Source organism: Hyalella azteca, unplaced genomic scaffold, assembly GCF_000764305.2.
Source record: "Hyalella azteca isolate HAZT.00-mixed unplaced genomic scaffold, Hazt_2.0.2 contig9153, whole genome shotgun sequence".
In the NCBI taxonomy this organism is placed as follows: domain Eukaryota; kingdom Metazoa; phylum Arthropoda; class Malacostraca; order Amphipoda; family Hyalellidae; genus Hyalella; species Hyalella azteca.
Genome location: NW_025939230.1, coordinates 318,136 through 330,541, shown reverse-complemented (window position 1 = coordinate 330,541; position 12,406 = coordinate 318,136). Strand labels below are relative to the sequence as shown.

Here is a 12,406-nt window from a genome sequence, read left to right as displayed (position 1 = left end):
GGTTAATGGTAATAGTCATATTGACTGTCATGTTCATCCAGCATATTCCTTTACATCGTTCATCTCCATCACACTTAACTGCATCCATAACGCCACACGTAAATTTCAGGGAAACTAAACTTTTTTGCGCGGATGAATTCGAATAGGAAATTTAAAAACCAAGAATAGAATAGCGTCCCAATAAACGCGGGCCATGCATTAGATCTGTCGCTGCTAATTTTGAACGTCGCAGAATTTTCGCAGCATGTTGCGGGTCTCGAAAATGCATGCAACTTACTGCTCCACTATCGGTACTTTGAACCGTAACCACTGAGTCTATTTTTTTAGCATAATCTATAGACTATAGTGTCCATTAATTATGGCCAATTCAATTTTGGTACTTTTAGAGCTTAAGGAAACATAAACATTTAAAGAGAATTAACTCACTTTCCTGGCCCAGCGCAATGGCTTTTTGCTTCTAATCTAAGTTGAAGTAGAGCGCTCAACTTCTGAGGGGAAGTGAGAAATTTGTCATTTCCTAACGACAGTTTGCATTTGGAATGAGATCCTCATATCATAACATAAGTATTTGTGGATACGATTGGCTACAAACGACATTCCTTTCTAACATATTGTTACATCAAAAATGTTATTAAGCGTTATCTAAAGATCACTAAACATCGCGCAGAATATTGTTCATTGATTTAGTTCGCTCTGTTTAAAAATAGGCAAATGAATGATTGAAACAATTAAGAAGAATCACAAAATGGCATTCGTCAAGCTTAAAGTAAAATTAATGCGCAATACCTTGATAAATGACAAAAAACTTTGAATCTGCCGGAGATTTTTAGTGGCCTCATCAATTAGGAATCCATTTAAAAAAATCACATAAGAAAATTTTATTGTGCAACAATCAATGAGTTGGATCTGTACTACATGGGTATTCATGAGATAGTCGCGTAAACCTAGAATCCAAGATTTCTTAAGTCAACTGACCGGTCAAGTGATAAAACTAAAATAGAAGTGGGTGTACTGTGCGAGTAGAAAGGGCAAAGGTATACCTTTTGGCTTAAAAAATAAGAGGTTGCCATTGAAAATGTTGTGGTTGAGTGAAGATGTTGTTGAATTTCTTCGCGGAGGTGCTTTGCTTATGGCCTTCTTGGTTGTCCTATCTCCCCTTCAAGCCCGAGCCACATCTGAGTTCAACGTTCACAGGCTTCAACAATTTCAATTACATTCTAATTCGTTTGGTAAGTATTTCTTAATTTTATTTCAAAATTACTTTTACATTTTAAGAAACTTTATTGTAATTTATTAGCAGTAATGCAGTATACCTAGCCTAGAATGGAACTATGGAAGCCTTATTGCTATTGGAAGGTTCTGTTTCAATTTTGATCATGATGTATGCCTACATCCCTACATAGCTATTTTATGTTTATAATTTTTTTATTTCAATTTCCATTTCATATGAAATATGAATGACTAGGCACTATTCTCATTATGATGTTTTGACATATATTATCTTTTTAATTCTGCTGGCAGTTGCATGATCATCAATTCATCAGGAGGAAAAAGTTCTATGTGTTGACACTTGACAGTGTTGTATTGTAATCTTGATGCTGCAGCTCCAAGCCTCCAAATGCCAAATGGACATAGGCTTAGGGCTATTCTCAATAATTTTTGACCAATAGTAGCTTAATAGCAATAATAGGTACCACTACCAATACCATCAAATAGGGCAATAAGGGATGGGTGGGGTAAAAATTGGGAGAAGCATCCCACATTCCACAAAAATGTTGTAGCAGCTAAACTAATAACTTATAAGTACGTAATCAAAATATTGCAAAACTAAAAATAGCAGAATAAAGTTCAACATTTTTACTATCTATGTAGAAATGTAGCATAAACTGCAATTACAAAGCAATTTTAACAAATCATACATTTCTTACCTCTAAAAAATCCCTGTAAAAATGTGTGAAAAGTGAGATTCTGGAAAAGCACCTCTGCTGAATGCTGACTGCTAAGGTCTGTACAGCAATCCCTTGATTAGCACGGTTTTGAATACCGCGGTTTTGACTTTTGATTAATGCGGAAAAAAAATTTGTGACCTACCCTTAATCTACGCGGTGCCAGTTTTGATTAGCGCGACTTTTTTTTTCACAACGCATCATTTTCCCGCCCCTAGCCAGAGGTGTTACGTTCGTAACAAAAGTGTTACTTTTGCTTATTAGAACTTATGTTGTTACTTTTGTTACGACTCTTGGAAAAATTCGCCAAATGTTGTTACTTTATGAATTTCAGCCAATAATTCTTTAAATAAGGTCCCGTTCCGTAGGCACTCATGCTGACTACAGATTCGGTTTAACCGCGCCTTGTCTCGTTCATAACTCGAATGATCGAGTTCGGCAACGTTCGCCGGTAAGTGCGCCATGCCGGTGCTCTAGTTACTCGTTAGCCTTCAACTGGTCAAGATCGCTGCCATATCTACTGCTCATTTTTATCAAACTACATAATTTTCCTTGATAAATTACCGTCGTATGTAATTATGGACGAAAAGGGAATGCTTAAACGTAAAAATATCACTTTGGAGACTAAGCTTGAAATAATTAAGCGTTTTGATAATGGTGAAACGAAAACGAAGATTGGTGAAGACCTAGGTGAAGATCGGTGAAAAAAAATTTTCATGTAACTTTGCTATTTTTGAGGATTCGTTATAATTATTCCCATATATTCTTAAGTTTGATTATCGCGGTTTTGCTTAACACAGTAAAACTCAGGGATTTATTAACCACATTAATCAAGGGATTGCTGTACTCAGTACCTAGCAAAAAAAAAAAAATTAGTCATTTTAAAAATTTTACTTGCATGAAACTGATGAAAGTTGCACATAGGTGTTGGCTTAAAAACGTGATTGACAGAATGTAGGTATCTAATTCCCCCCGAAAAGGCAGCCATTTTTGCAAGATGGGGTAACGAGGGACACCCCTACAAAAAGCATTTACAGCTGAACCTCAATTAACAAAAGCTCCAGTTAACAAAAATAATTGATTAGAAAAAAATTTTTCATTCTATTTACCTTGCTCAGCAAAAAAATTTAACTTAATGAAAAATTGATGCATCATCAGTCATCACAAAATTGTGCATAGAATGTTATAGATGAAATTGTGCACCAGACAACATAAAATTAAAAGTAATTAACCTAAACTCCTATGATTTATTTCTCCAAAAAATATGATGGTTGTTACTAAAATATTTCTTTTTGTTTCAGGTAGGTATGTTTTTATGATCTTTTTTTTGTTAAAGTCAATTCACTTGGCCCAATTTAAAATGGTGTGAAATTACAAGCCATCCTGTAAGCTTACAGATACAGAAGAAATGCTATAAGGCTGCTGATATAAAGCTTGCAGTGGACAAGGTAATTGTAAATGCTCAATGGCATGTTTATGGATAGGGTAATATCACATCAATAATATGGTAATGTATGGTCATAATGGATATTGTAATATCATATCAATAAATGAACAGCAAGTAAAAAATCACAGAAAATGTCCATTTATTCTACATCTAAATCATCTATAAAGAAGGAGGAGGACTTTAGAGTACTGTTAGTATTAGATAAGTACCTACACTCTGCATGCTTCAAATGTCTTAAAATTAGGTTTTATTTCAAGTGTTCCAAATTACCCCATTCCCAGGAGTAATTTGGAAGCTATTCTTTTGCATCTGGCACCTTATGAATAGCATATGTATTTTTTTGGAAATGCCATACAATAGCCCTCAGAAAGACCTTTAAAATTATCCTAAGCTCATTTATGAAATTTTTCATGGTAAGAAGTTAACGAAAAATGCTCAAAATTGTCCCTTATAACCCCATTTTATGGTAGGTAATTTATATAGCTTGTATTTCTTGTCTATGCATACAATATGGAAATAGTATATACTATTCTGCCCTCCAGGGGGCCCAAACATTGGCACTTGACTCAGAACAACCTCTTATTTTCAGGTTCTCTTGGAAGTTTGGTGAATGTCGAGGCAGGAACTCTAAGTGATGGTCCTATGCTGCGGCAATGCATCTTGGCAAAGCTGGTGGACGTCACCCCTGAGGTGTACAGACTTGTGTCAAGTCAAGGAGCTGCTGCAATGGTCATCATCCTGCCCAGCAACATGACTGCTCTTTCAGCTCCTGTAAAGATGCTTGTGAGACAGGTAAAGTTGAATATGTATATATTTTATGGAAATATCTATTTTTTTAAAATATAAGTGCAGTTGAATCTACAGTAACATGACTGCTCTTTCAGCTCCTGTGAAGATGCTTGTGAGACAGGTAAAGTTGAATAAATATTTTATGAAAATTTGGATTTCTTTTTTAATCTGATTGCAGTTGAATCTACTGTAATTATTCTGGTTTGCCATTCAAATAATTTTTGATTGTAGTACCTTCATACTGTATTGCTCTGTGGATGGGATATACATTCAGAATCTCTGATTTAGCTGAAACATAATATCCCAAGAAAGAGTGTTTAAAATTGGTGCACTTGATTTGTGATAATCCTCCTTCAAAATAGAATAAAGATTTATATGCCTCTATTTGAATACCGTCAACCGGGGCTACTCGGGACAGATTTGAACGATTAGTTTTAAATAACAGTTAATAACTTCTTATGATGAAACATTTCATAAACAAGTTTAGTCTCATTTTATAGCTGATTGGCAGGGCTATCGAATGGCGTTGTCAAAAAAATTCCATTGTCCCGAGTAGCCCCGCCGTGCGGAAATGGCTGCCATTTCTTTTTGGAATGAGATAGGCAAATTCTGTCAATTACGTTTTCAAGCCGACACCTGGGTGCAACTTTTATGTAAGTAAAATTTTTTAATACGGCGAATATTTTTTTGCTACATACCTTAGCAGTTGTAACTTTAAAAAACATAGTTTTTCACCATTTCTTTCAGGAATTTTTCAAAGCAAGTAAATGTAGTATTTTTCGACTTCCTTTATACTAGATAGATAGGAAAAATAGGTACGTTTATGCCACTATTTTTAGTTTTGCGATATTCTAATTAGTTTCGCTACTACAACAGTTTTACGCCATGTCATAGGCCTGTCCCGAGTAGCCCCGCCTGTTCCGAGTAGCCCCGGTTGACGGTATATGTATAAATGGTTTGAAAAATATTGTTACTGGTATGCACATCTGTATGAACTTTTGACAGTTCCAATGAACAGTGACATGAAGACTAAAATTGCATTAAAGTTCTATGAAAATTCCAATCCAGTTCTCATCCACATGATGTATGTTGGTACAACTATGATGGTGTAGCAGCAATGTCTACATTGTGTTTGTCATTGTGCAGTTGGAGGAAGCCATGCTGAGCACTGAAGTGCCAATGGCCGTCTATCTGGCTCAAGAGACACCTGAGTTAGCTGCCATTTACCAAAGTGTCAAGGACAAGACTTCTTCTGGTGCCTCCTCAGCTGCTGCCAGTGAGTTGGAGGATCCTGTTAAAATATGTACCTACATCATGAGAAGTCCGAATCTTAGTTGTATGTGCCTTTCCCCAAATGCTTGAAAATCTGTCTATTTATACCAGTGTTCATTATTTGTTTTAATTATCTCTGATATTGATAATTTAAACTAAATCAATCTCATTCCATTACATCAGTCTCATTCCAATAAATCAGGACTTCTCATTCCATCAAATCAATCTCATTCTAATAAATCAGTCTCATTCCATTGAATTCATTCAATTACCGGTATATCAGTCTATTTTCATTAAATCAGTCTCATTCCATTAAATCAATCTCATTCCATCAAGTCAGTTTAATTCCTTTAAGTCAGTCTCAGTCCATTAAATCAGTCTCATTTCATTAAATCAGTCTCATTTAATTGAATCAGTCTCATTTAATTGAATCAGTCGCATTCCATTAAATCAGTCTCATTCTGTTAAATCAGTCTCTTCAGAACTCATTTCAAATTAATTGAGAAAAAATGGATATACAGCCTGCAACTCCATTACATTTTGACAAATTGACAGTATTCAAATCCAAATTTAGAATAAAAAATTTTGACCATTTTATTCATTTTTTTGCCATTGTACTAACAATTATTGTTATAATTCATAAGTGTTTTTGTTTTGTTTTTCCACTGCAAAACTCTTTATTTACAGTGCAATTTTTGACATTTTTTAGACTATCTCTTAGAAATGTCATGTTTTATATTTCTCACGTAAGGACTGTTGGAAAGTGAAAGTCTTCAGCATTATTATTACAAATGCAATGCCAGTCTTGAGTTAATAATAATTTGGTCTGAGTTACTCGTATCAGTTTACTATTTTTTTCTCTATCACTTTCATTTTATTTTCAAGAATGTTGACACAGTAGGTAAATTGTTTTAATTTCTCTCAAACTTTTATGTAGAAAAATGGTCAGTTTTTAAAGTAATCACTATTTTGATGATGTACGTAGGTATACTAATGTTTCAGGTTTATTTATTGTAATTATATTTATAACTGATAGATTTTAAATAAACTGTTTCAGATTTATTTATTATAATTATATATATAATTGTTTATATTTTATTTAATGTTTCAGATTTTCTCAGCAGCCTGGCATCTGATGGCTACCAAATGGTGGTGTCAGGCGCTCAGTCCAAGCCAATGCTTGACGTTGCTGTTGCCAATGTCCAGGTGAGTGATAAAATAAAACATGAAACTTGATAAATAAAACAAATGCTCTTCAGAAAGAGAAAGTTGTATCGTATTTCTGATATCTTTTATTTAAATAACCAAAATCCTCCTGTAAATTTCTCTGCTTGAATAACATTTGTCATGTCATGATATAAATTTACTTTGTTGATTCCACTACAGGGACAACTGAATGGCTTTGGTGCTGAAGAAAAGCTGCCTTCCATAGCAATTGTGGCTCATTATGATGCATTTGGTGCCGCACCTGTGAGTATCCTGGGTCTAATTCTACCTAATTCATGTTCTATTTGATATAAAATGGATAAGGTGGAGCAGTTATTGGTGAATGCTGCTTAAGTAGCATTATGATGGTTGCTATTGTAACAGTCTGTGTACCCTGAAATATTCAAAAAAGGGGATTAATAAACTTTTTTTGATGGCATTTTGCAATTTCTGAAGAATGCAAATGGCATCAATCAAATTGTAAGTAAATGTCAGTATATTTCATGAATTTTTGATCAAAATGTATAAGCTTCTTTCATCTTTCGATCTTTCCAAAGGAAAAATAATTTTAGGTTTTACAAGATGAAATATTGAGTGATGGAGCAGCATTGGATTTTCATAAAAGATTTTTTGGTACAATGGTACATTGATTGCTTGAAAAATTCAATTCAAACTCTTTTTGTTAAAGATTCAAAATCTTTTTGTTGAAAATTCAAAGTATTTTTGTTACAAATTCAAAATATTTTCAATATTAATTATCTTCATTCATTAATTTTTTATTGCATTGTGAATTGTTGCTGAAATTTATTCCAGGAATTATCATTTGGTGCTGACAGCAATGGTTCTGGAGTGGCAGCCCTGTTAGAAATTGCAAGACTTTTGTCGCGACTGTACAAGTCTCCCCACACGCACCCTCATGCCAACCTCTTCTTCCTCTTGCCTGGAGGAGGCTTCCTCAACTATCAGGTACATATTTTGGTTAAATTCCACTTTCTTACTAATGCCCAAAATTAGTATCGACTTGATAACCTTTATAAGCCATCATAGTGGATGTAGCGCAAGGAAATAGGAAAGTCCTGCTTAAACAGCAGCATTGAGTCATATTGCTGTACCCATAAATTGCCTGGAAATACCTATAAATAAGCCCAAATCCTACATGGATTGGCAAAATAAATATTCCTGTAACATGCCTCACACCTGTTGCGTTGTAAAAATACAAGGACCAAGAAACATGATACCTTTACAATGGAACTGCACTGCTTACCACTGGCTCTATTTATGTAATCTGTAACCGATAGGAATGATGATTGCCGAATGGATTATCTGCGCCAGAGTCAATAATTTATAAGCCAGCTGGGGCTCTTGACTAGCAATAGAAATTAAAGCAGAAACTTTATTTACAATTTGTTTTGCAAAGACTTGACATTTTGAGTTTGTCTCTGCATGCACTCGTTAAATAATTATTCAAACCGTAAATCCAACAATAATTCACTGCATGTTGCAGTGCATAATGCACTACATTTGTGAATAAAATCTTTGAACTGTTTAAATAATTGAGCAGGGCACGAAGCGATTCCTGGACGACATGGAAGGAGGCGACACAAATATTCTGGGTGAAGGACGCCCCACTTTTGTGCTGTGCCTCGACGCCCTGGCTGCCACCAACAGCCTGCAGCTCCACGTGTCACGTCCTCCGAAGAACGGCACACTCATGCATGCCTTCTATCAGGTCGGTGCTCACTATCATGGCGAGCTCTGTTTAGTTTTCCCTCTATGCATGCCTTTTATCAGGTCGGTGCTCACTATCATGGCGAGCTCTGTTTATTTTTCCCTCAATGTATGCCTTTTATCAGGTCGGTGCTCACTATCATGGCGAGCTCTGTTTATTTTTCCCTCAATGCATGCCTTCTATAAAGTCGGTTCTCGCAATAGCTCTGTTTATTTTTCCCTCAATGCATGCCTTCTATAAAGTCGGTTCTCGCAATAGCTCTGTTTATTTTTCCCTCAATGCATGCCTTCTATAAAGTGGGTTCTCGCCATCATGGCGAGCTCAGTTTTTTTTTCCTCAATACTTGCCTTCTATACTAAGGCTTGTCGTATATGTTTTTGTACAAAGATGATATTACTAACGTTTATTAGTTGAGTCATGGCAAATATATTTGCATGTGTTTTGCTCGAACAATTTACAGAAAGGAAGAAAGTAATGTTGATATTATCCCCATAGAGGCTGCTCGAGGCAGGTCAGGAGCTGGGTGTGGAGGTGGGACTCGTGCACCGCAAGATAGACTTGGCAGATGCGAGGCAGCCGTGGCAGCATCACCTCTACAGCATCAAGAAGCTGTCTGCCGCAACGCTCTCCGCTCTCACTGTCTGTTGGAGCAGATCATGTTGAATTTCTTCTAAGATAATGAGTATATTTATTAAAGCTGTGTTTGTATTGACGTCACTAGTTATTGTCCCTTGTGATGGTAGCTAAGTTCGTGTTTGTGCAATACTTGTAGATTAATTTAATTAAAGCTATGTTTGGCTTGAAGTCATCAGTGATTTGGCCATTGTGATGGTAGCTAAGTTCTAGTTTGTGCAATTCTTGGGAATGATAATAATTATCTTTGAGTAGTGGCGAGTGATGATCTCGAGGTGATGTAGATAAGATATTGGACAAAGATGCTACTTTTAGTGCTTTTGAAGCAGTGTTTAATAACAACTTGTAAGCATATTTACAAATCTAATTCTTTAAATTGAGTTCAATCAAAACAATGATTTGGATATTGCAAAAAATGTATTTAAAAATCTTTAAGCCAGTACTGGCAGCATGCATATAGTAGTTAGGGTTGTAGTTAGCTTAGGTTATATTAGAGGCAATGCTCGCAGGTCTGTAGTCCAGCTGGCAAATGTTACCGTGTAGTTTATGTTATTTATTAACAATATTTAGTATCAGTTGTCAAAATTGATTTGAAAGCATTATGGTTCCGAATCTCGACACTAGGGTGTTTGTTAGCACTCGCTGATATAGAGAACTCACCACCACTTCGCTCACCATCATCACAATTAACGTAATATATTTCAGAGCGGGGATGGAGATGAGCGCGGCAGTATCACGGACACCCTGTCTGCACTGAACACCACACGTCTGGTGCTGCACACCAGCGTACTGCACACTGCCTTGCTGCGCACCATATACAACGGTGCTGCTGGAGCTGTGCACCACATGCTGCATGATCTGCCTCCTGCACTCGTGCGTCTAGGCATAAATGCGCTCATTCAGTAACTGAAATTATTCTATCTTAATCATAACTAATTTTCACTATATTTTAGCATTTTCCATTAGAATTTTCCATTTAATTCAAACATTTTTTCTTTATAAATTTCACATAATTTATTGTGTTTTCCTTTTAAAATTTTCCAATTACCCAAAAAAAGTGTTTTAATATACCTACTACCGCTTTTTTGGAAACTAGGTTAAAAATTTAGAAAGGCAGACACTAACCCGAAATTACGACATTATCCCTTAACAACTCCTATATATTAGAATGACATCTTAATTAATGTAAACTTTGTCCACCAGAACGTAAACAGCAACAGCCTGTCGTATTGGCTGTCGTTGCTGACGTCTCAGGCGCGCTCCACACAACTGCTGCAGCCGGCGAAGTCTCATCCTCTTGTGCGAGCTCTGCATGAAGCTTTGCTCAGGTCAGTTCGTCTTCTTCAACTAACACATAAAAATTTATAACTTTTTAAGATGATAATATTTTTGAATGGAACAAAAATACATCTGCAATGTATTTTTTGATAATGTTTTGAATAAACATTGTCAAGTACATGGCATTCCTCTCATAATACATTTCTACGGCGCAGGTTCACAGTGGACGTGAAGCTGTCCGTGTTCAAGCCTGACAAGCGTGACCCAGACTTTGGGTTCCACGATAACACCGGCGGCGTCATGGTTGCGTACTCCATCAAGCCTGCCTCTTTTGACTTGCTCCTGTCACTCATCATTGCCGGCTATCTCGGTGTGGTTTATCTTCTGCTCCAGGTAACTCTCATTCATCTTATTTTAATATGCACAATTTCTGTGCTATATGTGTCAGATTCTCCACATGCCGTCGAAATTCTGTCTTCTTGGCTCATCTTACTACTAAACAAAGTTTTTCACAGAGGGTCCGTTTTTGCATATTTGCTATAAAACCAATGAAAGCTATAGAAGCTAAAAACGAAATCTGAATGGCAAACTAATAAAAATTCAGGAAAATACAAATGACACAATCCAGATGCCCGACATAGAGAAGCTATACGGTAATAACAATCACTAGTTGATGTTTCAGTATTTATTTGCTGATGCAGCTTACTCATTGTTTCATCTCGTATGGATATATTTCTTGATTAGTAATCCTCCATTGTTGATTATCAGGAGCTTATTCAACTCTTGCACCTACTTACTCAAGTTGATATCTCTCCTATTGGTGCGTTAATCGCATTATCTGTCATTGCTGAATGCTGCTACCCTATTGATTTACAGTAACTAAATATCAACTGCCATTGCAGCATGCAGGATCTTTACATATAATAAAGAATGTGAAATTTTCACTGCTATTGATAATGATGAAATCCTATATGAAGCGTTATACCGAAAATTCACTCTTGATTAATTTTACATGAATCGAGAAGCTTTCACAGACATACCGTAAAATGGGGTAACTTAGACCGGCGGGGTAACTTAGACCACTTTTTGTTTTTTTAACGAAAACCCCCACAACTCAAACACTATTGTAACAAAGACCATCACTTTTTTTGAAATTACATAAAGACTATGAGAGGCAGGAGCCAGCAATTTATGGTGAGTGAAGCTAGAGTATAGACCTGTATTTTGCATGTTTCAATTTAAGTTTAATTTAGCTAGTAAAAAAATGGCATCATTGATAAGAAAAAAAGTGGTCTAAGTTACCCCATTTTACGGTAACAGTTTAGCATTAATTTCTCGTTGAGTAGAAATTTAGATGTCATTCGCCATGTTCTCTCAGCTGGATGACTGCTAACGATCTCTATTGAGAAAAATAGCCAGTTATGAAATTCAGAATCCAATTCATACAGAATTGTGAACGTGTCGGTTTTTGAAAACAGTTTATTTACGATAGGTACCTTTTTTCGCAGCAAATGCCATTGATCCAGAACCTTGTCATCCAGTCAAGTTCCATCCGCGTTTCCAATGGCAAAGTGAAGAGCAAGTACCATTAAGTCTACCAGTGCCACCGACTGCTGCCAGGGCTGAAAATGTCAACCGAGAATGGACAGCGTCTCGTATTTAAATCTTGAATTTTACTAATTACTCTTAAGTTTTGTCACAGTCCTGCAGTTCTAAATATGAAAAATTCAAACAATGGTAGCAGTAGTTGTTTGGACTAATCTCGTTGGTTATAGAAAAAATAATTTTTTGTTGAATGTATGTACATATATTAAGGCGATTAATGACCAGAGAATTCGTTGATTTAAATTATCAGAGAGTCGGACAATTCTTCAGATGACGTTGGTTGATCAAAAGGCTTATTTCGGGAAGTAGTTTTAGTTCAATACCGACGTTTCGAATGCAACAAACCTTCATTTTCAAGTTACAAGAAGCATTTAATATTGAAATTTTACTGGAAATAAGTGCATAATATACTGAAATAGAATACAACAGTAACATTTTTAACCAAAAAATCACTCTGAAAACTCTTTCAAAGTTCAGACAAATCCGGTAGTCAGTAGATGG

The 12,406-nt window shown here is 35.9% G+C and overlaps 1 protein-coding gene across 1 annotated transcript; it reads left to right on the top strand.

The window, feature by feature from the left end:
- Positions 1-760: 760 nt before the first annotated feature.
- Positions 761-12,121, top strand: LOC108671046 (nicalin-1). Its single transcript, XM_018158529.2, has 12 exons — positions 761-1,229; positions 3,983-4,185; positions 5,329-5,458; positions 6,566-6,660; positions 6,841-6,924; positions 7,474-7,626; positions 8,222-8,389; positions 8,885-9,028; positions 9,728-9,895; positions 10,226-10,350; positions 10,516-10,693; positions 11,809-12,121. The coding sequence occupies exons 1-12, from the start codon at positions 1,076-1,078 to the stop codon at positions 11,890-11,892; spliced, it is 1,686 nt and encodes a 561-aa protein (XP_018014018.1). The 5' UTR covers positions 761-1,075; the 3' UTR covers positions 11,893-12,121.
- Positions 12,122-12,406: the final 285 nt, after the last annotated feature.

Coding starts and splice junctions, on each gene's coding strand:
- LOC108671046 (XM_018158529.2), top strand. CDS start 1,076: ATGTTGTGGTTGAGTGAAGATGTTGTTGAATTTCTTCGCGGAGGTGCT. Junction 6,661..6,840: donor TTGCTGTTGCCAATGTCCAG/GTGAGTGATAAA, acceptor ATTCCACTACAG/GGACAACTGAATGGCTTTGG. Junction 10,694..11,808: donor TGGTTTATCTTCTGCTCCAG/GTAACTCTCATT, acceptor CTTTTTTCGCAG/CAAATGCCATTGATCCAGAA.